Here is a 26,187-nt window from a genome sequence, read left to right on the forward strand (position 1 = left end):
ATCATAATGGCTGAAGATGAGTCGTCTAATAAGGCCGATAACGGAGGAGAAGTGTTGATAGAACGAGCTGGGAAATTTGAACTGTTAAATGCCAGTGATATGCGCGCTGACTATGACGGCGATACTGAGCAGAAAGACGAAGAAACCAGTTCAGTGAAAGGTGACGCTCCGGAACAAACAGCAGAGGAGGTGCCAGAGCAGAAATCCGCCGAAACAGTAGTCGAAGATTTAGAAACTGATCGTAAGACAGACCAAGAGCCCGTAATCCCTGAATATCAGTCGAAATCTGAGGTGGTTATAATACAACGAACTCCAGTAAAGGAAGTTGACCCAAAATTGTTACCTCGCAGTACACAGAATAGTGGTAGATTAAGAACTAAGTCAGCACCAGGCCCCCGAGTGAATGAGGCCAGCCAGGAAGCATACGATGCTTGGTTAGCAAAGAAAAATGAAGAGATTACAGCAAGAAGGAAGGAAGAAAGAGCCAAACTACATATTCTTACGGCAGAAGATGTAAGAAGGAAGAAAGAGGAAGCAGAGGAATCATTTCAAGCCTGGCTAGCTAAGAAGAATAAACAGATTCAAGAAGAGAGGTTGTTACAGAGACAAAACGACACTCTTAGTCGTCCAACAACTGGTAACGATAGAGAAGAATGTAGTGAGGCATTTAAAGCATGGTTGGATGCAAAGAGAAAACAGGAGAGTGAGGAGAGAAGAAATGAAGCAGAGAGACTAAGACATCAACAAGAAGCAGCAAATCAAGTTGATCCAGATTTAGCACAGCAAGCATTCAGAGAGTGAGTAAAGTGTGCATGTGTGTGTGTATTGTACCATAGATAATAGAGTACATAAAAGGGATAGGAAACGCAATAACGTGACGTCACAAAATACGTACATTTCTATTGTAATTCCGTGCATTACGTCACGAACATACTCGTTACGCTTACTGCGCTTGTATCAAAGAGAAACAAATTGTTGTAACGACAGAATTTTGTAACCAACGACTGTGAAACTTTGCTACAGTGAACTCAAGTAAGTAATCGAGGGAACTAGGATGGTACCAACCCTCAAGGAAGTTATACGCAAAATTAAAGGAGATTCAAAGTGAATAAAAAAACAGCCCAAAAATTACACTTCACTTTCTTTGTGTATATATTTTATCCTTTTAACTGTGATAAACCTATTCCTTACCATTTAACAGAGAGAACCAGAGGAAATATCACAGCAAAACAGGAACTGTTGCTTGAAGAAACGATTGAGTATCTTCCATTTTTTACCAAAAGTTTAAACCACATTGTAGTACAACGCAACGCCAAAAGACTGTGTTGGTGACACGCCTAGCTTACCACCAGATTCGAAAGTGGAACCGGCTATACAAGAAGCGGTATGGATGAGGCATAAAGGTACTATGAGTGAAAGTATGACAGCATGTAGCAATCACGGTTAATGTGATATGCTTTGTTACAAAATCTATGGTCTGAATTCTCTTGCCAAAATCTCTCACAAAGGCCTAAATACTGCTGTAGTCTGTTGGATTACTATTTACGCTGCTTAGAACACTAATTCCCATGCTTGAGTACAAAACTGTCTTGTCCTTTCAAGTCACACGTAACGGAAATCAAACCGCAAATCGCTTGCATTTCCTATCCCTTTTACTCTATTGTCTATGATTGTACGGATATGTGTTTGTGTAGTTTTGGTTATACTGTGTGTGTTAGTTGATTTCAATTACAGTTGGCTCAGACGGAAAAAGGAAAAATCAAAGAAGGAGGCAGAGTTAAAGAAAGAATTTCGTAAACATTACAGATCCGATTCAAAGAGATTAAAGCATTCCTTGGCACTTCGGTAAGTTGATTTACAAGTGGAATTACTAGTAACACAATTCTTTCCTTTACAGCATTTCAGCAGGCCACGGTATTTACGCGTAAGGAATAATGACACATTATCAATAATGTATAAATCTGCTTTACAATACTGTTATACACATTTAATACAGAGGAGTGTATGGAGTCTTTTTTATACTCATCAATCTTCTATACAGTAACATTAGTTTCCGTAATGAGATCCTCCTTCGTAACGAGAATCTCCCAGTTCTCCAGAACACAATCTGGTACATGATGAAGACCCACAACAGTATGGCAAGAAAAGTCGCACACACAATAAGCTAAATAAGTTAAGAAATAATACAGTATTGTAGCAATTACAAAGGATACAGTGGAATAGACTGCCTCTTCTGCCTTGTTTAGTACCACTGGTGCATTTGGGATGTTATCAGGGATTTCACTGGGTGCATTACACCAGCTATAGACAAATCCATCACCTTGCACGTGAAGTCCAGTTGACTGCCAGCCTTCATCACAGACACAGTATATCCCAACTTGTCTGCCGTGGTTGCAATCCAGTGGAATCTGCCTGTCCTGTTTAGTTAAATACTAAACTAAATTTTACCAGTGTTATATTTTTACTTGTTCTAATTTTTGCGGTTCAAAGTCATGAAATTCTTTAGCACCAGTGGCAGTTTCTATGTTAATATTTTCTGGAATTTTTGTATCAGATTGAACATGTTTGAACGCATTGTCGTCTTCTTTCCAGTCCAAAGGGTGGCACCTATTTTCTTCCCAATCATAGTACTATACATTAGAACACTGATTAGCTCTGTGTTAACACAGTCCAATCTTACCGCTATTACTTTGTTCCCTATGCCTCTTGTATTGCATGGAACAACCTTTTCACACTTTCCGGTCGAGTTTCTGTAGAAGTTCCTCTTACCCTTGTATTTTATAGCGCAATCCACTGGAGTACAATTCCTATCTGCATCCTTCATCACATAATACAATTTGAGTACCAAGAAGAATATAGTTTTTTATTACATACACATACTTGATCAATTCCATCACATTTCATCACCGTTTCATTTTCTATTGAAAGAATGGAACAACTTTTATAACAAAACAACCTATCTCACTCAGTGGATCAGGGAAAGTATTGAATGTTATTGTGTGACTAAAGTGGTGAGGATGTTTCCCAACTATGTTGATCTTAAAACTGCAGTTGCCTCTTCTAAAACGAGGGTACTGTATGTGACATATAAAATTTAACACTACATGAGCATAAGGACACCAGTGTACTCACAAAGTTTCGGAAATAAAACCTTGACTCTTCAACGTCATACGGTGCTAGGCTCTGCTTAGTTGGTATACTTAACTTCATTATCTACATTTAAAAAGTAATATTGGCACAATTTTGACAGGTGTGCATTCTATTAGAGTATTTCGTACCTCACAGTCGTCCTGGTCGATTATCAAACAGCATTTCTTTGGAGAAATAGTAACATTAGCCAGCGTCTGTCCTTTATTAGCCACACGTAAATCTGCAGTAAAAACTCGTGTAACACCAAGTAAAAACTTATTGTACAACTTACAAAACACAATCGATGTTGTGAATTGCTTCACGTATTCTATCCCTGCGTCCTGGAGAAAGCAAGCCAGGAAATTTACGCGTTATATAAAATTCCACTTACTTGTACTTGGACATCGTTTAGAGCATAAAACTCTCCGCATATAGCGAGTAGGAAAATTACTATACAAGATACTCGCATTGTGCACCGTTGCTAAGGACACAGTTTTAACCAATCAAATTCATGAGAATTAAAGTCACGTGCCATCACAAAATGGAATTGGTGAATGAAATATTAGTAGCTATATACATAAAAAATGACCACTATAAAAATGAATTATGTACAAAAATTACAGCTTGATTGATAGTCACAAATACATAACACTCGACTGTCTAGAGACGAAGCAAATCATCTACAGATGCACCAAAGGCGTGGCTAGCTGGGAAATTGTCACCGCTTAAGAAGTCCGTGACATCAGCACTTAATTGTCCCTCTTTCACATCCCCTGTGTCCATCAAGTTGGGATGGGAACGAGCCTCAGCCAGTAATGTGAACTCCATATCCAGTTCATTGACTGGTGGAGATCCTTTTGGCTGTATTTGGTCCTGTATACATAAACAAAAAACAACAATAACATCAGGAATCCGTAAGGGCAATGTCGCATTCATGCACAAAGCTACTGCAAAAAAGGTATTCAGCTTAAATACAGAAGTCTACAATGTGACCATATCCGACACCTACAAAGCGGTCACAAGTCACAGATAATTTGTAAATTGTACTTCTATCCATTAAAATTTTTATACAGTAAGCATTCATATCACAGTTAAATTGATCACTTTGCTTGTCTCACATTGCTTTGCACACATTCATACACACCAGGAACTACACTGTAAAACAGGTCATTTTCAACAAACGTTGAATATTCTCTGTATCCTATTTTGGATTTGGTTAAACTATGTTGTATACAAAATGTGGAAGTGGAGTATTGATAAAACAAAACCACATAAAAAGCTGACTATGCTGAAATTTCGACAATACTAATCATGGAACAAGCCAATGAAATATCAAGCCAAAAGCCTTACAAATGACAATTAAATTCTTATTCAACATGAGTGGGAGGCTAAGTATAACACATTGATGATGTAATCTTTTTTTAAATCACTCACTGTTACTGGTGGCTTCACAAATCAAATAATAGCTCACTTAGCTACCTTACATACTTACACCATCACCATTAGCTCCCACATAAATCACCATTACCACAACAATACAATAATTAGCATTTTAAGGAAGACACACTTACGCTACATATGAAGCCACACAGACCCACTCAAAAGGAAGTGCTTACAATGCAAACACCATAACACAAGGTGATGTCACAGGATACTGGTAGTGTGTCATAGGACAAAGTAGGAAGTACCTTACACAGTGAATTCAAATATAACTGGAAGTTATAAAAAAGGTTTTAACAGGAATACAAACCAGTTCCTTTCTTGTAATTTCCTTTTCAAAAATAAACACATTTACACACTTTCCCTACTCAGTATCAACACGCATTTCCTTACCATACTCTTGGCTTTAGTCATACTTTGTTTGACGTGAAGGTTATGTGGCATCATTCCCCCATTAAGGAATGGATTACTGCTAGAATTTTCCTTAGGTGTTTCAGCTAATGAAGTCTGTATGGTAGGAATATCTGGTTGTACAGCGGCTGCTTTTGGACTGGTGGGCTTATCAATAGTTACACCAACTGTAAAAAGACGGTGACATGTCTTACATTGGTGTACATATTGTGCATGTACCATTTATGTAGTCGGTTGACTTTGATTTTGACATAGAAGTTGCCAGTAGTGATTCCATCTGTTTCTTTTGCTTTTTCTTCTGTGAATAACAAATATTTCCACATCACACATCAAGCAAACAAAACAGCACCACTGAGTAGCAACACTAGCAGAATTTGCTTAATGGTGATTTCTGGCCTACATTAACAATATGGCCTGATGAGAACCAGTGATAGACTGTTGGATGGTCTGTAACGGCTGGCCTAAAGACAATCTGTGTTCATTCTGCAGCATTTCAGCTGCTAAGGACCCAGAATAGCACAATCACTTCATCTCTAGACTTTGACTGTGGTTGCCATCCATTTTAGAACCTTCTAGTTCCCCACCAACCACTAGGTAAGCACTAGCAATGCTAATACACTCATTAATTTTTTTACCTTATATGGAGAAAAATCTACAGGAAGCTACTACAGTTCACATTCACATGAGAGGTAAACTCCCAATGGTTTTCAACTGGAATAAACATGTTTTCATGTTGTAAACATGTTTGCATGACTGAATCAGCCATACTAAATGTATGGGATATTTAATTTAGCCCTCATAACTCACTAGTTCTACCCTATAGCAGGATATTATTTTTGATATGGGATTTTTTTTGCAGATTGCTGCCATCCAAAACAAAGGGATGGATTTTTGCTTTATTTTGATCAAACTGCAAATTTTGATGGGGGAAATTTTCATAGCCCGCGAATATCACAAAAATTTCCATCATGCTATATGGTTGGTATAAAAAATTAATGTTTGGGTAGCTGGGTAATGTACCAAGAGTTAACACGAAACAATGGGCTGACACACTCACCCACGCACATGCACACACACTACATACTTACACGTACCTGCCATTTCTCATAGGCAATATTAAAAGCTTGTGCTACAGTCAAAGTAATAGCTTCAGCCTGCAACAACACATATGTGACACATACTCCTCTACACTCCACCACAACTCACCTTAGACCTGTTAGAAGACAGAAAAGCAAAACACTCCAACACACCTGTCTGTCTGTTACGTGATATATAGCAGAATATACTAGTATTGTTAGGGTCCACTGTACAATAGGACACCCTGTAAACAGCAATGACATAAACACTGTATGTAAACAATCCGTGAAGAACATAAAATCCTTATTTTACAATAAGAATCTACACTAGATAACTCATAATGAGTCGTGGATAAAATGGTAATAGAATCATGAAAATGTACAAATTTCCTGGGTAAGGTATTTCCATGAAGGTATACAGAAACTTGCATGAAAAACATCCAGTCCATGAATATTCTATGGTTTACCAGGAATTCTGTACAAAAGAGCAAGCTTGTTTTGTGGACAAATATGTAGTAGTGTGTTTCCTTATTATTATCTTCCTTTTAAGTAGGTAAAGCCACTGAGTAAAATATACACATCATCACATGCATACAAAGTGCCTGATGGAACTTCCATTTTCAGAATTTTCAAGCTTGATACATATATACAGTGAAAGCTTTGTATTACGGAAGGAAATATTAAAACACCTTAAAACAAACCAAAGTGTCCTGATTATCAAGGTGTCCTTGTATTACTGTATTTCCAGGTCAGTTTATGTACTAAGGGATACTTTAGGACCATTACCAAGTGCCCAGATTACACAGGTGTCCTTATTTTTCAGTGTCCTGATTAACAGGTTACACTATACATACAAACATACGCATACTGTACATGGGTAGCAAGAAATTTTGAAACACGCATGGCAAATATGCATGTGGTTCGGTATATCACCCCCTCTATATATTGGCCACTTTGGATGCAAGCATGCATGGACAATCACGTGTAAATCTTGCATGCTTATTAGTCCCTTGTAGAATACCATGGTATTGGTAAAACACTTAACAAAGGAAATATATAAAACTTAACACTACAAGCAAGATGGCTTGTTGCCACACAAAACATCTGGCACGTTGTGATGGTCATTATAAAATACACACACTTCCAACAACTCACTTGTACAATGGCTCTTCCCTGATTACAGTCTGTAAGAACATAAAACATATTGTAGTAAATTTAGTACAAGACAAATCTATATAAGAGCATTGGCCAAACAATGTTAGTGCCAGGTTTCAATTTCATTAAATTAAAGTAACATCTTCCTATATATGACAGTGATGACATTAATAAAAATGTTAATATGACCAGTGTGAGCTTCACCCAAAAAATAACATTTGTTTACCATTTCTTTAGTGCTAATTTTTACAACTGTTGTTTACAAAACAAAAGGGCTGGCAGTTGTACACACTGTCTAAATATGGCCTTTGATAAATTCAGACAAAAGATTGGTCAGACAGTACTGACATTTCGAAAGCAGCTTCTAAACTCATTTTCAATGAGTTTCATCACAAAGATGATCACAGTATGAACGTATGTGAGCATATAAAGATATCCTATGGCCAAGCAACTCTATTTTTGGATTATGCCAGACGACAGACTGGAATTCGACTTATATTTATTACACTTAAATGAATTTCATTACAAAATCTGACACATTACCCACACTTACGTGTGTCATAAACATACATACATACTGTATGAACATCAAAAGCAGCTCACAATATAGTTTGGGACATACAATAGACTGAAATAGTTGACTTATATTAATATTATACTTTGCACAAACATCTATTTACATGACAACAAAAATGGCGCACTTACATCCTTGAGGACATCCTTTGTGATTACCGACTTTGCAGATATTGTCAATTGTACTTTCTGAAGACCACCAGATTTAGTCTTAGCCTACACACAGGACAAACCATACTATAATTCCACACAATTATGGAATTTCATGAATTATTTTCGATTCAAATAATTATAACTTTCCCCTATGGTTTTGTAAAATTTTTAGCTGATTTTTCTGTACAAATGAACGATGGACACATCAAGGAAACGCAATATTAGAAGTTCTTCATGGACAACCAATAACATCAGTACAGAACCCACCAACTACCTCTTAAAGTAAAAATGAGATGCTATAAATTGTAAAGTTATGGTCACTATTGTGTATACATGTATGTCATTTCTAGGTAAACTGATTTTACAAAACAAACAAAATGTGAGTACTGAAGGAGAACTGTTATGACATGCACAAATTCTTGCAGATACGTAAGTGCATTGTGTATATATACGTGTGTGTATAAAGTACAGTACAGGCAAACGTGCACACGGCACACATGCACGCACGCACACACACACACACCAATACAGATCACAGAAATAGTTCAAAAGTACACTGCATAAATAGAGAGGCTATAGCTGCTAATAAGTACAAGGGGGTGTCACGTAGGTACGCGCTGTAGGTAGATCTGTGACCGCGGTCAAGACTTTGACCATTCAAAACTTCGCTTTGACCTGTGACTAAGAGCCTTTCTCGACCTTTGACCAGTGACTTAGCGACAGTATTTTTTATAGCAATTTTTACCCTTAAGGTATTTTAGTAATTTTTACCCAGGATCGTTCACTTGAATTTGGGGGAGCCTGTATTCCGCGGAATACGGAATAGCGGAATAGCAGAATCACGGAATAAGCAAAAATCACATTCTAAATGTTTTGTTATTGTTTATAGCCTCTATAACACTTTAATATACATTCCTCACCTCGTAGAGAACACAATCACGATGGCACCAATCCTCGGGGAGATCTTTAAATAGGATATGTACAAAGATATTCACTTTAACTAAGCTAAACTACTGTTAAATACACTTCACTACATAATCGCTAGAAAACTAGAAGTTCTTTGCCGTGCTATACTTGCTCATACCAGCTGTCACACACGAGCAGCTAGCTAGCTAACTGGCCGAATAGTTTAGGACAAAACAATCCACCCCCTAGGTAGCTACCCTGCATGCATGGAATAATCTGACCTTTCTTATAACTCTGTTACCATTTCCCAAAGTGTTTCAAATAAATTCGGAGAATAATACTGCTTTCAGCTCCCAACATCAGAGCTCCAACCTCGGCTCTAACACTTCGTATATAACTCTAGGGCAGTTACTCGTGTGTGACAGCTGGTATGAGTAAATATAGCACAAAGAACTTCTAGTTTTCTAGAGTGAAGTGTATTTGATGGTAGTTTAGCTTAGTTAGATTGTTCTAGAGTGAATATCTTTGTACATATCCTGTTTAAAGATCGCCCCGAGGATCGGTGCCATCAGTCGTGATTGTGTTCTCTACGAGGTGAGGAATGTATATTAAAACGTTATAGAGGCTATAAACAATAACAAAATATTTAGAATGTGATTTTCGCTTATTCTGTAATTCTGCTATTCCACTATTCCGAGGAATACAGACTCCCTAAATTTGGTGGCCTTGACCTTTGACTTAGACAGCAGTCGCAGATCTACCTACAGCGAGTACCTGTGTGTCACCCCCTTGTAAGGATGCATAAAAAGAGTACCCCAAATGTAAGGCCGTAAAGCTTACAGTACAGTACAAGAATATGCATAAACACACACATGTACAAACTCACGTGGTGAATAATCTCCTTCACAGCCTCATTGGTGGATCCTGGACCATGTGTCTTCTCCACCTCAGCCGTCCCTAAATACTACAACAAGACAATAAAACACGGTTTTCATCTTGTCATGAATTGCATCGTGCAAAAACATTGTCCATAATATATTCACACACTAGCACAATGCATTACGTACAACGCTATCACGTTAAGCAACCTTCACGCGGCAATGGCATCCATACAATTAGAAGAAAAAACAGGTCGACATGGAGGGCAATAAATTTGTTTACACTTCACTAACCTTTACGTAGAAAGATACTCCGCTCTCCACTGGGTCTTGCGAATGCAACCAATCGTCGTCAAGTTCTATCAATAGCGGTACAAAACAATAACCACCGCTACCAATATGGTTATGTTACGTACTGTGGTGATCCATGTGGTCGTGTGCCATCTTCTTTCTTATCATCTTTGGGCTGTTTCGAATAGCCTTTGCCGCCGCCTTAATAGAATCCATCTTCGTCTGTAATAGCAGTAAAATGTATTGCCGACACTCAAATAGCTCAATAACAGCGTATAAAATTAGCTAGCTTCTTAAAAGCTGATAACCGGAAATGACCCCAGTGATGATCTATGGTGTGATCAAATGCAATTAATTTTACGTCATCAATTAACAGGTCGTGACGTTTACCGAAGTAGACATGTTCAACCAGGCATTTCTCCTTGTTTCCAGTCCAGTTGAGGTCAAAGTGTGTGACAAGTTATGTCCCTAGAAGTGCCAACATGACTGCACATATTCTCGTAACCATAGCTAGCTGGAATTAATTTTGGTATGATTGTCTATTTATTAGCTATACGGTGCATGTAGCTATACACTTTTTTCAAACTGCTCACATACACATACAGTAGATGATTTTGCTGCTACGTAGGTCTCCAGATGTTAGAAACCATCTCTGCTCAATCCAATATTAAAAAAATTAATTAAATTGTCCTTTTAATTCAATTATACTTTATAGGCTTTATCAATTATATTTAGCTTACATGTACAAGCTAGCTTGCACTTCACTGAGGTAGCTATAGCACTATAATATGGGAAGAGTGTATGCTTAGTGTTAGCTATTTTAGGTGTGATATAGAGAACACAGTAAAAAATAAGTAGTGAATACTGTGGCAAATAGTGAACGTCACTGGAATATAATGGACAGTGACGTTCACTATTTACCACAGTATTTGCTACTGTTTTTACAGTGAAGGCAGGAAGAAAATTAGGCTGCACAGCAAAGTTGATTTGACACAATATGCTGGCTGCATGTATTGTATACTGCACATATTGGCTGATAAATCCATACATGTAGCTACAGTTATGCTATACCGAGTAGACTGCAGTGTCTCTAACTCATGCCAAGAGACTACTGACATTGTATTTAACACGCTGGTTAGATCTTAATTCTACAGCTGTCCTAACATGTAATGTGCTTCATAGTATGTGAATCTGTGCATATGAACACCCCCGGGGTAAGCTATAGAGACTTTGTGGGGGACCAGGACAGTGGGACACTGCATACATACATGACTAAATATCCTTTTTATAATACCTGCTAGTAGTCCAATGTATACAACTTCAATTCCCAATTAATTTCTACGCGTACAGTACACATATACACTATGTAAAGATGGCATTGGCCTCCACAATAACATTTAGACTATAATTAAGTACATTATGTCACAATGCAAAAACATGTCACCCAATATTAGCAACAAATGTAGTTATTATGTCTATTACAAATAGATTACAGTTATAGTGGTATTCAGTAATTCAAAAACATTTGAATCCTTCTATTAAGGTGATCACCAACATAAATGCTTCCACTGGGGCTGAGTGCTATCCCATTAGGATTTTTAAATTCACCTACTGCAGTCCCTTTAGATCCAAAATAATGTATATACTTGCCATCTTTGTCAAAGATACAAACACGATGATTGCCAGTATCAGTTACTAAAGTAAAACCATTGGAGTCAGTAGCAAGACTGTGAGGATAGCTTAGCTGTATTCCACTAGTTTCAAGTGTACCAAACCTGCCTACATAGTGGCCATCAAGACTAAAAGTACAGATGCAGTGTTTATCGTCAGCCATGCATGCAACCAACAATAGGTTTTGTGTATTTACCGCAACGTCGTAAGGCCAACTCAGTCGTTCTTCACCAATAATGCAACAAAATTTTCCATCATTTCGAAAAGCTACAATAAAGTCATGACCCTTGTCAGTAACATACACTCTATCTTTGTGAGCTGTAATACCCATTGGAGTTCTTAATTTTACCTTGTCAGTTTTTCCAAATTCACATAAATATCTCCCGTCGATATCAAACTTCTGCACACGGTGGTTACTAAAATCAGCAACATACAAATGATCATTGTCATCAAATGCTATTCCGTGAGGAGAACGAAACTCACCATTGTTGCTACCCAACCTGCCAAACTTGTTTACCAGTTTATTTTCATGATCAAATAAACATATACACTGTTTGGAGTGGTATGCTACTGCCCACATGCCATTTCTGCTAAACGCTAGTCCCCAAGAATGGCCCATGTCAAGTCCATCGTTACTTAAGGTTTCGTCAGGTTTGCCTAATGCAAGATAATTTCTAGACACTAAAAGATTATAGGGGCTGCCTTTTGTACGGTGACCATCAACATCTATCAACAGTGTCACTTCTCCGACTTGTTCAACTACCAATGAAGCTGTATAGTTACCATCATTGTTTTGTTGAACATTACCATACGTCACTTCTCCCGTGTTAGATACCAACTGTACAGTTACCTCATGAGTTTGAATAGGAGAAAATATGCCTGCATCATCTGTTGCAGCGATGTCAAATTCCGTTCTCTGACCACTGTACAAAATTTGTGGAAGGTTCTTGATTTCAAACAGAAGTGAACTAACTGTAAAAGAAATTTCGCCAAACTGTGGTAGTGGTATTTCGGTGGGGATAAATTCGATATTTGTAGCTTTAACTGTTGTGGTTTTAACCTCCTCATATTTATCAATTAGCTGTTGCACACAATCAGCAAATGGTTTTTTGGCGGACAACATTTCTTGATCCGATCCTTTGTCCATAGCATTCTTTAAATCTTGCATGCCTAACAGTTTTGCCTGTATATACTCAATTTCATGCAACTGTGTAGTCGTTAAATTCTCTTTCTTAGACAAAGAGTCTTGTACCTGCTGTTTAAGTTCTTCTTTCTGTTCCATCAATTTCTGTATCAGTTCATCATAATGCTGATCAATTTTTACATTAACGTCTTTACTCTGTTCTCTTATATCATTTCTAGATGTTTCGAGAGTTTTGTAAGTATCTGAGAGGTCAAAAAGCATATCTTTCATTGCAATGGAAGTCTTTTTAAATTCACGTCTGTATTCACTGATTGTTCTTGCCACCGTTTTATAGTCATGATCGCTGTGATCCTTCTTGATGCAGTATTCACAAACAAGAATTGAACACACTTTACAGTAATGATCAAGGTTTAAGTCATGTTCTTGACAAGTTAGGACTTTTCTTTGCCAAGAAACAGAAGCAAAATTTGACTTTAATTCAGCCAATTCCATCATACCATGGCCGAGAGTGTTTTTACCATAGTTGTGAGCTTCTTTACAAAAGTAACAAAAAAATTGAATGCAGTCTGTACAAAAAGCAACTACAGGGTCGAATAAATCACACTTATCACACTTTAGTTCTACTTTACCCTCTACTTTACGTTTTAATATTAGCTCATCCACCATACGACTGATTAGGAAATTGTTAGTCAACTCTTTCACTTCTCCTTCTAAGACAATGTGCTCTGTTCCACACTCGGGACATGTGATTGTGGATTGTACCACCATCTTCTCCAGACATTCTTCACAATAGGAATGGTAACATGGTAGATACTTGGGGCTCTTGAATAGTTCATAACAGACTGGACAGATGAGAGAACTGCTGATCTTTTCATCAGTTGGAGAAACTGGCGAAGACAGTGACACAGGCTGCTTAGCTTGTTTTTCAAACTAAATAAAAATAGTTAGATCATGCATGCATTCGGTACAATTGACAAATACTTACTTTACTCAGTTCTAGTGATGCAGCAGTGTTTGGCGATTTCCCAAGAAGATCTAATACCACCTTGTCTCCAACTTGTATGTAAACTACAGAATTCTTAGCCAAGCTTTTCTCGTTTTCGTAAACCATTTTAATAATGTGAGCAGCAGCCTGAACAGGTATGAACCACTCTATATCTAATGAACTAAATAGATACTTAATATACGGCAAGGCAGCGTAGAGGTGTATATCAAGATGTGTACTAAAGATAAATTCCTTGATTTCATTATAATCACTGAGAGTAAAATCCTCATACGGTTTATCAATTATGATACTCAATCTTATATAATTACGTGGCAAATCACTTGGTGAGAACTTATCAGAAATGATCTTCATACCCATATGTGAGCTCATTATGTGACGAAACTTTTCCAATTCGGCCTTTGCTTCTGCAGATCCTGATTTACCAATGATATCTTTTAGAATTGAATGTTCCTTCCAATTCAAGTGTTGGCGTAGTAGGGTGATCAGCTCCCGGAAAGATGTACATTCCTTAATTGTTGGCAAGTTTTCACTGCCAAAGATTAGTACATCAGAATTGTCACTGATTCTGAGATGCAAGCACATTTGTTTACAAGCCTCTAACTTGTCTGGACTCTTTTCTAAGAGTTCAATAACGGTTGCTATGAAGGTGCTGAAGAGAGAATTTAGAGTATGTTCAGATGGTTCAGACCCTTGATGGAAACACACAAACATATTATAATTAAGGATAACAATTGTGATCTATTAGAATATTCAATGTCCTTACACTATAACAATGACATTATACTGTACTTATTGCAAATGTCACTGATCTATCAATGCATGCACATTAAAATCAACCACAAAATGCTGCGACATTTACTGTATCATTTCACACTTTAAGAAAAGCAAAATAGAATTTCACAAACAAGACCCTACAAACATTCATGAACGTAAACCCTCTACTGAAACAATATGTTGACAGCTACACTTAGTTTTTAAATTCAGTCGTAGAATCAAGACACATGGTAGTGTGTTGAGTGGTCAAGAAAGCCACCACATGTATATTGTGTATACTGATAGGAACAAAAAAGACTACATTATTATTTTCGTATACTTTGCAAAAATCCTTAACAAAATGCAAATGCAAGATTTGATTACTTTGGTACAAATAAGGAACATATAAAAGAGATTGCACATACTAAGTTTGCATAATAGAACATTTTATTTGAGTAAAAAAAAATTAACTTCTGTCACGGCTACAGGGTAAACCACTTATGGTTGAAAATTGCTGTGTACATAGGCTAGCCACCATATAGCAGTGCCTTTTGGTGGTCGGAAACAAAAAAGTAACAGCTGCAGAGTTACAAAACAAAAACCAAACAATTGCAAATTGCAGCGTCAAGATACTCTAAAAGAACAGTCACATGAAAAATGTCGGGGAAAAAAAAAACTTGGCAGAGTTCAAACCAGGAACCTCCACACTGAACACCCAAATCATTAACCACTGCCATCATGGTTGTTAGATTGTTCTAGAATATTCTATGTGTGTTCAATTAGAATTCCTCAATTACTATAGTATGTTCATGTTGAGCTGAATCCTGAAAAACAGCTAAAAATTAAAAGTGGATTTTTTTCTCAACAGAGTTAACATTTCAGCCAACCAAATGATTATTGGTAACAACAAAGGTGTCAACAAGAGACATGTACAGTTTGTTTCCATTACAAGTTCGGGAAAGGGCTGTAATGGATTATATGGCTTCCCCATAGGAAATGTATTGTGAAAATTCTGATTGGCCCTAAATATTATGTCAAACATTTAAATAAAAAGATTTTTAGCGGGTCTACAAATGAGCCAAATTTCAAGATAGTGTGTAATTGCATCCATGAGTTATTAAATGTTTTTGAGGATTCAGCTCAACGTGAACATACTATATGCGCTACGTTTATTACAAAAATAATCACTACGGTGTCTGTAGATAAGAAGACATGTGTGTAAGAACAAACTCCTATGGCTGGCTTTGGGGCCGTATAGAGTACAGCTAAGCTATGAGAGGGTGCGGCCTTAATAGCAGTGGAAGTTGAGAAATGGCTGCAATGATGTTCACAATGGCAGTGTTTTTAAATTTATTAGCATTAACATCATTGCAACTATTTCTTGGTTACCACCTTAATTTCACAACTTCTTCACCCAAGCCATTACCAAGCCATTAAAGGACGCAGCTTAGCTGTTTTGTGTGGATTGAACTGAATATTTGAAATTCTCTTGGAAATGGAACAGGAAGCTTGCTATAGATCTATAGGAAGAAAGAAAAGAGATAACTATGGTGTAGCAGAGTTATGTGTAATGTGTATACAAGGATTACATAGAAACATTCTAATAGAACAATCACTGATTGCTCTGCTTGAATTGACCAGTGTATCTTGACTGCTTGCTATGCCCCTGTAATTTAGGGATATAATTATCACATAAACCAAAAAAATAACAGATAAGGAGCCAAGGATTCCATACTATGCACTCATACTGTACATACTGAAATGGTAAAAATTCCATGCTGGCACAACACGATTACTGTCGGTTAAGATTACAGTGGAACTATCTGAACCCCTTGGAGGTACACCTACATGTATATAGCAATATCACCTTAAAACAATTACTACTCTTACACAAAGTGAAAATGGCTTAAACTTAGAGTACAATCTTGGCATTTGATTAACTGTAGCTGGTGTTAGGATACCTAAATGAACCCGTTAATGTGGACACATGAAAGTGAGGACCTGCCCATGTTTGGTAGTGGTCTTACAATATCTCCGTACATTGACCTATAGAAAATCAGGACGTATAGATAATAATTAAGTTAGGTATGCCTATCACTGAATATTATGAATACTTACTTTCTTCAGGTTTACTCTCTGGAATAAGTCCCCTCATAGTAGCAGCTAATTCTTTTGTGGCTTGTATACCATGTTCCTCCATTATACTCAACATTGTGTAGAACCCAGTCGTGTTCCCAGCTTTTAGCGGACCAGAAATATGTGAGAGCAGCCTTTTCACCTTCTCCACCCTCGGTGTGAGTCTAGAAATCTCTTCCAATTCATTTTCAGAAATAATTGACCTCTGTACAAACTGTGGCAATAGATCATGAACATCTGTGATGGTGTCACAGAGTTTGGAGTAGTGCTCAGTATATACCTCTTCTTCCTTAGGTCGTGAACTAGCCATTTACCTAAATTATATAAGTATCACATATCAGGGCCTGCATAGTCTGTCAGAAAACTACAACAAAACTTCAGTTATCCAAACCCCCATTTACTTGGATTTTCGGTTAATCCAGCCATGCTCTATTAGAGCAGTGCTGTTCTAATAGGGTATTTGAAAAAAGTTTTTTTTTTTTTTTAATTTTTAAGGTTATTTATACAGTTTCAGAAATATGGACTTTTCAGACTTACGGACCACCCCTGGTCCCAAAAGATTCGGATAACTAAGGTTCCACTGTATAAGCACTACAACACTTTGCAGCCCTAATAACGTTGCACACAAATTTAACATCACTGTTAATATTTGGACAAAAGCTAAAATCCAATGACTGTATCCAGTCATATACAAACCCTAATCATAAGGCCAACATTTATTCATTCCTTGTTTCCTGTCACCTGCCCACATACTGCTTTGCCCTAATGCATTGGTAATTATGTAATTAAGCTTTTAAAATATTTTTCTGTTAAAGATAGAGATATCCTAATAAAACAGTCAACCATACTGATACAACACTCAGTACAGCAATTAAACTATTATTCATACTCGCTCAAAAAGTGTTACTTTGTTTGTACAGGTGCCTTGGATCTCTTTCATTTGTATACCTAATTGTAAATTTTTAGACAGGGTCAGTAACTAAATACTGATTTTCAGTATGTGAGCCCTTTAATTTTTTTTTCACAGTATCAAATACAGCGTGCACAACAATTACATGATGGCTACATACAAAAATACATAACAGTCAAGTGTTAGTAACATGTCACTGTAGGAGTTGGCAAAAGACAGACCATCTCTCAGTAACACCTCTTTCCTTCAAAGTCAATGGGATGATGGCCCAAATAGAAGGAATCATGCCCAGAAAACTGCTAATATCCAATTTGACCAATCGCCACAATAAAAAAACTGTCATCCATAACATGGCAGAAGGAGTAAGCATGAGTAACGGAAGCAAGGATAGGACAAAATTTCTGAAGAGGTCCCTGACAGAAAATTTCTTCAAAAATTTCTTCGATGTTGTCTGTTACCTTTGAAAGATTAATTGTAATATAGTTGTTGTTTGGTGTATTGTCATTTTAAAGGCTCACTATAAAATAACGAAATCTTATGGAATATTTACTATCAATTTTCACCTACATATGGTATATGGCAGTTTGTTGAATTAAGTCTCTCAGAAGCCTGGATCTCCATACCTCCACATCAGCAACTCAGTATTGATGTTGGAAACACCTTCAAAAATCTTGGCTATATGCCTACTACATAAGCACTATAATATGCTTAACTAGTTGAAAATATAGATCGATATACTCTAATAGAACATTCAGGGGCAAAATGTTACTCTTTCTTAAAATAAGAGTGCAGAAGTGCTATTTTTACCTTGCAATACTGCATTTCTATCAAAGCAAAGCCTCCAGTAGTCATGCAAAACACAGCTATTGCTGCCGAGTGAACCAGCACCAGGATGCCTGCACACAAGTTCCACCAATCATGTTGTTGTTTCTTTGAGCAAGAAACTTTACTCACACTGCTCCAGTCTACCCAGCTGTATAATGGGGACCTAAAGGCCCAGTGCCAACTGGAGAAGCAGCCTATCCAGCTGTAGCATCAATGGGTAAAAGGTGTTTACTGGGGAAGTCCCATATGTTTTTGGGTCGCTTAGCGGTCATCATGGAATTTCAGGTTCTGTGGCCTCTCTCAGTGATACCTGGACAGTCCTCCTCTGGGTCACTAGTCCTGCCCCAAGAAGATTCACCTGCACAAAGCTCCATTGCCTGAGTGGGTGCATGTATACACGAATGCACCAACACATGCACGCACACATACACAAAAGCAAAGCCTCCATCAGCCATGCAAAACACAGCCATTGCCACCAGCACCGGGATGCTTGTGCACCACTCAGGCACTTGAATCTTTCAGGCAAATCAGGACTAGTAAAGCACAGAAAGACTGTCCAGGTCCCACAGAGAGAGGTTATAAAACTCAGTTTCACAATGACCCCAACACCGCTAAGTGCAGTTGGGCAGTTACTTCCCCAGTAAAGACCAGTGCTACCCATTGATGGGTGGGCTGATTCCCTAGACCACCAGGCACACACACACACACACGCGCACAAACATGTATGTACATGCACGCATCTAGCAATTAGTAACACTTGTAGTAGACAAGTGATAATTTATACGTCTTAAATTATGCAATAAAAATGCAATGTATGGCAAGTCTCCTACAAGTGGCTACAACTCGGTTGCTGGTAACTTGTTCCTCCTGAGTACATAGACTTATGACAAACTCTGTTTGGGCATCAAGTAGAGCTGTGACACTTGACCGGTAAACCGGTTAATCGACCAGTTATTTTTATAAATCCAGCTTTCGGTTTTTTTTCTTCTCATAACCGGATAACCAATCCCTAATATTTTCACTCAAAAGTGTATGGTTTGAGAACTCTATTCATTCTTCATTACACTTGTTGTAGGATTCTGGCATCAAGTTAAAGCACACTGCAAGGATAAAACATCTACTTTTGATCCAGCTGGAGAAAGTGATCAACAACATTTCAATATTAATGATAGTGAACTGTTGTATGTGGCTTTGTTGATAATAAAATTGTGGGATTTACTTATCAAAATGTCTAAATCCTTATGCCTATACAAAATTACTAACAGTCGTCAGTCAACTGCTGCTGTAGCTTGCCCAGAATGGCTTTCACCACTTCAATATCTTCTTGTGTTCACATTCAGAAAGACAGTTTCAACAAACTCAAGCTTTGACCTACTTTACAGAACATCTGGATTGTATAACGCATGAAATGAATCAATTGGTCACAAAAGGCAAAGTGGAATTCTATGTATATTAACATAGACTAGCTAGTCCCAGCTTCTTTCATGAGCCACGTCCACATATCGGGATTATGTGTTACTGGAGACATGCCTGGTGTATTTATCAGCAGGCAATATTATAGTTTATAAATTAGACCCACTAATCAACTTTTATTTGGTATACAAATCAGTGTGATCATATATGTAAACACAGTTAGGCCTCGTTAACCTGATTAGTTGTTAAATTTCGAGAGTAAATGCTAAAGTATTCTAAAAGATAATACTTACATTCTACAACCTTTGCTAAGCTGCAAGATACGTTTTCTGTTCTGTGAAATGATGGCCAGCCTTCTCAGCATCAAAATATGTGTGCACATGATCAATAACAGCAACAATGAAATTTGTGGGAAAAGTAATGTCATGCATTTGTCAATACATTATTCGCCAAGTTCTGCCAATAATCAATTCGCCAAAATTTTCTCCCGCCTAAACTTTCCACTATATGGTAGCTCCCCATTTATGCAATCTAATGAGCAAGTGGAGCACATTACATGTAGTTGTTGGCAAACATTTTGTGCTTTATTCACATCCGGATCTGACCCGAATTGCTGTGCAGGCCAGCCATCCGAGTCAGCAGTAGTGACCTGATTTCAATGCTGTGCTGATGCAATCATTTAAAATTGCACAAGGATACTGCCTACTCTTTAAGTGAAGTGCTGTGTAAGCTTTGGTAAGTCGCATACTAGTGGTAGGGTTCCCAATGAAAAAAGTCGACTTTCACCAAACAATTTCTTTACTACTGCAGGATACTTAGCTTGTTGTACTGATATTTGAACCACTACAAATCAGAAGCCGCCAGTCTTTTAGATTGAGAAATCGGCACATTGTATTTTCACGTATTGTGTGATTTGCAGTAAAAACATGGAATTGTTAAGTGTAGCTTCTTGCAAAGAACTGAGTCGAACTTTCTTATTCGCTGTATGTTACCTTAAGTTGTTGTGCTGTGCAAACATGCATAGTAATGGGTAAACGTCTAGCTGGGTGGCTTACAATGGCTCGTTTTTGTATCTGCAAAATCATGAAAAATGTGTTTGAGTTGCTCTGGCTCCTACCACGAGAGAAGCCAGATCTTCCTCACAGCATGGTCATGCAACTGGATGTTCCCTCAGTCTATAATGCAAGTTTAAAAAGAATCCTAAACTGTATGCTATCTGGCTAGTGACGACAAAATATTACAGTGATTTTACGAAAAATAATGCAGCCCACTGCTTGTGCAATTGAAACTGCTTTACTAATTATGGGTTAATTGCAACACTAACCACCTACACTTTAAATATATCAAACCGGATGGCATGAAGCTGCAGCTGCTTTGGTGGCATCGATTGCCGACGTCCCAAATTGGCAATAAAATATTTCAATATCACCAACCAGATAGCATACACCCTTGGATTAGTTCCATCTTTGCAGTATAGACTAAGTAAGCATCCAACCGTGTCACCATGTGGTGAGGAAGATCTGGCTTCTCCCGTCGTAGATGGTGGTGTGTTCAAAACAATTATTTTACGATGCTGTTTTGAAGAAAGCAACCTTGTGCAAGCAATACAGCCAGACATTTGTCAATTACTATGCATGTTTGCAGAGCATAGCAAGCCTAGATAACACCTAGTGAATAAAAAAGCTCAAACCATTTCACTGACAGTAGCTAGAAATTGGGGCTAGAAACTGACCAAGCTAGGCCTAGGGCAGTTTCTAGCTACTGTCAAAGATATGGTTTGAGCTTTTTAATTTGCTAGGTGTTATCTAGGCTTGTTATGCTCTGCAAACGTGCATAGTCAATGACAAATGTCTGGCTGTATTGCTTGTATAAGGTTGCTTTCTTCAAAACAACATCGTAAAAAAATTGTTTTGAACGCACTATCACTACCATCTACGACGAGAGAAGCCAGATCTTCCTCACCACATGGTGACACAGTTGGATGCTTACTTAGTCTATACTGCAAAGATGGAAGGAATCCAAGGGCATATGCTATCTGGCTGGTGATATTGAAATATTTTATCGCCAATTTTGGACGTCGTTGATCAATGCCACCAAAGCAGCTTCATGCCATCCGGTTTTATATATTTAAAGCAAACTTGCATTATAGACTGGGGGAACACCCAGTTGGATGACCATGCTGTGAGGAAGATCTGGCTTCTCTCGTGGTAGGAGCCAGAGCAACTCAAACACATTTTTCATGATTTTGCAGACACAAAAACGAGCCATTGTAAGCCACCCAGCTAGACGTTTATCCATTACTATGCATGTTTACACAGCACAACAACTTACAGCTAATAAGAAATTTCGACTCAGTCCTATGCAAGAAGCTACACTTACAATTCCATATTTTTACTGCAATGTGCCGATTTCTCAATCTAAAAGACTGGCGGCTTCTGATTTGTAGTGGTTCAAATATCAGTACAACAAGCTAAGTATCCTGCAGTAGTAAGGAAATTATTTGGTGAAAGTCGATTTTTTCATTGGGGACCCTACTATAGTGGTTAAGAGTTGTTTCTAAGGATCTCACTCCCAAGGATGCTATATGGGTCTCTGATATGCATATACTTACTGTACTCAGTGTTAGCCTCAAAAAAATAAGTGAATATTCCTGAAGTTTTGTAAGCGGCGCTGTGGCGACTAATACCGGTAATATTAGCTTGCGACCATTGGCATGCACCCAAAGCGGCGGATTTTATTTAGCCGGTTATGACCACTCCTGCTACTGCACCGTGACCATGACCGTGACATGGGGCCCACAACGTAAACCAGCTGTAAAATAAGGATCCTCACAGTGATAACGCACTTCTGTGCCTTAACTGGACTTAACAAGTTAGTACCTAGCTCCCGTTCAACAGGGATGCAAATCGAGGCCAATGCCATACCACCTAGATCGGGCTCGCGTTTAGGACATATCGAAGGAAAGGACATACCATTGGATTGCAGTTTAGTAAGTTGCACAAGTACACTCACAATATTGCTATCCGGTAGATTCCTTCAGTGACGGAGTCTCCTTTGAATGCGCATTGTTTCAGTCACGAGTTTGAAGATCCGGTGACGTCACTGCACTAATTGGCCGTACTCACCGCACTGAGGCGTGTGCAGACCTGCACAGAGCCATCTGTGTCTGCACTGACCTACTAGAAGCAGATGATCTCTAATGGCATTGTCCAGCTGATAGCCCAGGGGTCAAGTGACTGAGCTGCCCAGGGAACCAGCTGCGCAGGGATCAAGTCACCACTGGGTCTAGGATTTTTTTTTTCATTCTTCACGTTTTAGTCCTAGTAGCTATATGTTTGTATTCACACTTTAAGCCTCCCTCAGTAGCTAGTGGGATAGGATTCACAGAATAAGGGGGATAGCTGATTATCAGCACGTAACTTAATTAACTTGATGTTTTACATGGTTAGAGCCTTCTTGCATGCAGGTTCATTAGGGAGCATCTCCAAACTGATTTTGGTATGCTTAATGTCATAATGATGCTAACTTCAGACCCACCCTCCTTAACGTCACACTATGAAAACAATACATTGGCAATAGAAGCACAAAACGTTATATTCTTTACCTGAAAACATAGTCTACAAACAGTATAGCTGTTTAATCACGTCACTTTCTCTGTTCTATAGCTGTTTACACTATAACTGCTTTAATAAAAGTTAATAACGTCATGGACTGAACCCCCCTCCCCCCTTAACGTCATTGTGACGTTAAGCATACCAAAATCAGTTTGGAGATGCCCCCTTAATAGTATGATTAAAAGTGGCAGGAATTAAGTAGAGGGAATTTATGTAACCAAGAGTTCATAATCCTCTTCCTAGCTATAACAATGGACCATGCATAGTCAGCTATACTTTTAATGTTAACTCTGTTAAATCATGTATATTGTGCTTGCTCAGTCTGCAGACTTGTAAAGTATAGCGGAGGTTTCTTCTTGGTTGCATGGGGGGAACTGCATGAAGTCAGGAGACATGCATGAGCTCACCGTATCTGCTCATGAAATTTACTGCACTATAGCTGTACATGTAACTCCTTGCCGCTTGTATACTATAGCCAAGTGGCCCATGCATACAGGCCATACATACCTAAACTTTATACGTATGTGTACAAGTCTGATTGACATTGATTGTAATGTGATACAGAAGTCAGGATGTTTAGTGCTACTATCATGGTCTCATCTAAATAATTCAGTGACAGTCATGCCGGAAGGTAGTCCGACACAGTTTATTGCATGTCAGGATTGACTAACACCAGATTATCGTACTCAAAATTCTCAAGTACAATCATGCAGCTCAAATTTTGTCACTTTCTACACTTCTCATGGTCAACAATTGATTAGTGTTAAGAAAGTAGGCTATTTCCCTAGAACAATTAACCATGCACTTACCCCACCATGCAAGTAATGGAGTCAGTTGATTTATTGTAGTTGATGCTTTGTATGTATGTGGACTGGGTATCTTGCATAGTGTAGCTATAGCTATAATCTTATAAAGTACGCATGTGTATAATTAATTTTCTTGTCTGGGCATGGTCCCCCTAAACAAAATCACTCATTGTTCAATAAAATAAATTGATGGCTTGCACTTATACTAAAACTGTAATATTATGCTCCAATACCTTATCATCAATCCCTCAGAAAACTTGTTAATACTGTATACCAATGCAAACCAAGCACAAACACGCATATATTCCAGCAACAAATATACCAGCAAAATTTGTACTAAGCAATCAGTAGCTATAAAATCTTACACAATGATTTTGTATACCACATAATTTAGTGATAATTATCAAACTAGTGTGCTACTGTATATGCACAAGATTTGCAGTATAGATACCATTCCACAGAAATCGGCTGGGTTCAGCATATACTGATATCGAACTATTATAAAGCTGTAAGTTCACAAAGTTGACTGCTAGTTAACTTATGAAAGAAGCGATGTACAGCACATCTCTTCCATTATAATGGTATTGAAAAGTCTCTGAGATAACTTCATTTTAATAAATCTTGATCCAGGCTCTGACCCGATCTCATGTCATCCTGATTAACAACCACATGCAGTTGCAGGAAACACGTACAGTCAACTGATCTGGTTACATTTATGTATATGGTCTTTATTGGAAATGACCTCTGCATGTCAGTATGGAATTATACTTGTTTGCAAGTTGTGTGAATATGTCAAGTATATATCAGCTGATACAGGATGTATATAGAAGCAAATTGTGATTTACATAGCTATCCAGTTTTCACAGACAAGTTCCAGAACTTCTTTGTTTACAAAAAAAAAGTGTTTTGTAGCTTGCTTTGCAGCCCTTGGTAATTAAATGGTTATATATCAGGTATGATAAAGAGTCATGATCAGTTACAATTTTGGGAGATCTACATATCTGATATATGTACGTAAGTGAGCATGATGTATTGCTTATGTAGACTTCCCAAAATTGTAACTGATTCTCTATACTGATATAAAGTACAATTGTTTAGCTACAATTTTTAAGGATTTGGGGACTAAGCAGATAAAGTAATGCATCAATGTTTTTCTGAACTCTTCTGGTGATAAACATCAATACTAGAGGGGGGGTCACCTCCGAGTATTATTGTGACCATCAAAATTATATTATTGACTACTCTATTAGAGAGCATGTGAACATGGATTTATCATTAAGAAAAAGCTATCTTCTTTATCTGTTTGACATGTTGATAGTGACACAATTACTGCAATAAAGTCATTGAAAATCTTATAAATAACATCTTTGAAAAAATATATAGACAAAGTAAAGATCCAGCGCATGCCTAGACTTCATGTTGCTGGGGATCAAGTCACCACTGGGTCTGGGAATTATCTGAATTCTTTACTGACTCCCTGTATTCACAGGCTTTAAGCATTCTGACATGCAGGTACCTAGTGGGATGGCATTCGCAGAACAGAATACAAGAAAGCATAAATCATTTGGAAACACTTGCATGAAATTGACAATGTTTTCATTATTTAGTTAAGTTACGTATATTATAGTGGTTAACTTATATTTTTTTGAGAAATACTTACAAATCTTTGTGAAACACTCTAATAATACAGTTGCTTGTTCCAGCAAAACAATTAACATAATTATGAACTATTTATCACAGTTACAGTCAGTATATTTCCACTATATGCCTTCTTACATTCACATCTTTCCCCGCAATTGTATGCAACCTCTTAACTTTTGCAGCTACATTTGACCAGTTCTGTGCAGGCTTTTGAGACTACTGGAAGGATTATCCACAAAGAAGACCATCTGCAATA

General features: G+C 37.8%; 4 protein-coding genes across 5 annotated transcripts; 1 reads left to right on the plus strand and 3 right to left on the minus strand.

Moving 5' to 3' along the window:
* The first annotated feature begins 6 nt into the window (after positions 1 to 6).
* On the plus strand, positions 7 to 2,049 carry LOC136258938 (coiled-coil domain-containing protein 181-like). Its single transcript, XM_066052323.1, has 3 exons — positions 7 to 797; positions 1,735 to 1,845; positions 1,898 to 2,049. The coding sequence occupies exons 1-3, from the start codon at positions 7 to 9 to the stop codon at positions 1,926 to 1,928; spliced, it is 933 nt and encodes a 310-aa protein (XP_065908395.1). The 3' UTR covers positions 1,929 to 2,049.
* Positions 1,931 to 3,628, minus strand: LOC136258936 (uncharacterized). Of its 2 annotated transcripts, XM_066052320.1 has the most exons (10): positions 3,521 to 3,628; positions 3,422 to 3,470; positions 3,279 to 3,370; positions 3,133 to 3,213; positions 2,966 to 3,074; positions 2,881 to 2,918; positions 2,681 to 2,818; positions 2,466 to 2,630; positions 2,214 to 2,417; positions 1,931 to 2,164 (listed from the first exon to the last, which is right to left on the minus strand). In XM_066052320.1, exons 1-10 carry the CDS (start codon positions 3,596 to 3,598, stop codon positions 1,988 to 1,990), a joined length of 1,131 nt encoding a protein of 376 aa, XP_065908392.1. In that variant the 5' UTR covers positions 3,599 to 3,628; the 3' UTR covers positions 1,931 to 1,987. The 2 variants fall into 2 exon arrangements, with proteins under 2 accessions (XP_065908392.1, XP_065908391.1); XM_066052319.1 differs by having other exon boundaries at positions 1,931 to 2,417.
* A 45-nt stretch (positions 3,629 to 3,673) lies between these two features.
* LOC136258937 (low density lipoprotein receptor adapter protein 1-like) lies at positions 3,674 to 10,340 on the minus strand. Its single transcript, XM_066052322.1, has 10 exons — positions 10,138 to 10,340; positions 10,016 to 10,080; positions 9,730 to 9,807; positions 7,917 to 8,000; positions 7,212 to 7,240; positions 6,187 to 6,301; positions 6,075 to 6,134; positions 5,200 to 5,278; positions 4,963 to 5,147; positions 3,674 to 4,002 (listed from the first exon to the last, which is right to left on the minus strand). The coding sequence occupies exons 1-10, from the start codon at positions 10,226 to 10,228 to the stop codon at positions 3,790 to 3,792; spliced, it is 999 nt and encodes a 332-aa protein (XP_065908394.1). The 5' UTR covers positions 10,229 to 10,340; the 3' UTR covers positions 3,674 to 3,789.
* Positions 10,341 to 11,333: 993 nt separating this feature from the next.
* Positions 11,334 to 22,968, minus strand: LOC136258636 (tripartite motif-containing protein 2-like). Its single transcript, XM_066051974.1, has 4 exons — positions 22,883 to 22,968; positions 16,705 to 17,036; positions 13,813 to 14,522; positions 11,334 to 13,757 (listed from the first exon to the last, which is right to left on the minus strand). Exons 2-4 carry the CDS (start codon positions 17,030 to 17,032, stop codon positions 11,520 to 11,522), a joined length of 3,276 nt encoding a protein of 1,091 aa, XP_065908046.1. The 5' UTR covers positions 17,033 to 17,036; positions 22,883 to 22,968; the 3' UTR covers positions 11,334 to 11,519.
* Between the last annotated feature and the right edge of the window lie 3,219 nt (positions 22,969 to 26,187).

Source organism: Dysidea avara, chromosome 6 (genome assembly GCF_963678975.1).
Source record: "Dysidea avara chromosome 6, odDysAvar1.4, whole genome shotgun sequence".
Classification (NCBI taxonomy): domain Eukaryota; kingdom Metazoa; phylum Porifera; class Demospongiae; order Dictyoceratida; family Dysideidae; genus Dysidea; species Dysidea avara.

Bases quoted from the DNA above. Each gene is read 5' to 3' on its own strand.
- LOC136258936 (XM_066052319.1), bottom strand. From the start codon at position 3,598: ATGCGAGTATCTTGTATAGTAATTTTCCTACTCGCTATATGCGGAGAG. The intron at 3,214-3,278 runs GTACGAAATACT...TTTTAAATGTAG, and splicing joins TCGACCAGGACGACTGTGAG to ATAATGAAGTTAAGTATACC. The intron at 2,418-2,465 runs GTAAAAATATAA...TTAACTAAACAG, and splicing joins AACCGCAAAAATTAGAACAA to GACAGGCAGATTCCACTGGA.
- LOC136258938 (XM_066052323.1), top strand. From the start codon at position 7: ATGGCTGAAGATGAGTCGTCTAATAAGGCCGATAACGGAGGAGAAGTG. The intron at 798-1,734 runs GTGAGTAAAGTG...TTTCAATTACAG, and splicing joins GCACAGCAAGCATTCAGAGA to TTGGCTCAGACGGAAAAAGG. The intron at 1,846-1,897 runs GTAAGTTGATTT...TTTCCTTTACAG, and splicing joins AAGCATTCCTTGGCACTTCG to CATTTCAGCAGGCCACGGTA.
- LOC136258937 (XM_066052322.1), bottom strand. From the start codon at position 10,228: ATGGATTCTATTAAGGCGGCGGCAAAGGCTATTCGAAACAGCCCAAAG. The intron at 6,302-7,211 runs GTGAGTTGTTGG...TGCTGTTTACAG, and splicing joins AGGGAAGAGCCATTGTACAA to GGTGTCCTATTGTACAGTGG. The intron at 4,003-4,962 runs GTAAGGAAATGC...TTATGTATACAG, and splicing joins TGACTAAAGCCAAGAGTATG to GACCAAATACAGCCAAAAGG.
- LOC136258636 (XM_066051974.1), bottom strand. From the start codon at position 17,032: ATGGCTAGTTCACGACCTAAGGAAGAAGAGGTATATACTGAGCACTAC. The intron at 14,523-16,704 runs GTAAGTATTCAT...GTTTCCATCAAG, and splicing joins AGAGAGTAAACCTGAAGAAA to GGTCTGAACCATCTGAACAT. The intron at 13,758-13,812 runs GTAAGTATTTGT...ATTTTTATTTAG, and splicing joins CATCACTAGAACTGAGTAAA to TTTGAAAAACAAGCTAAGCA.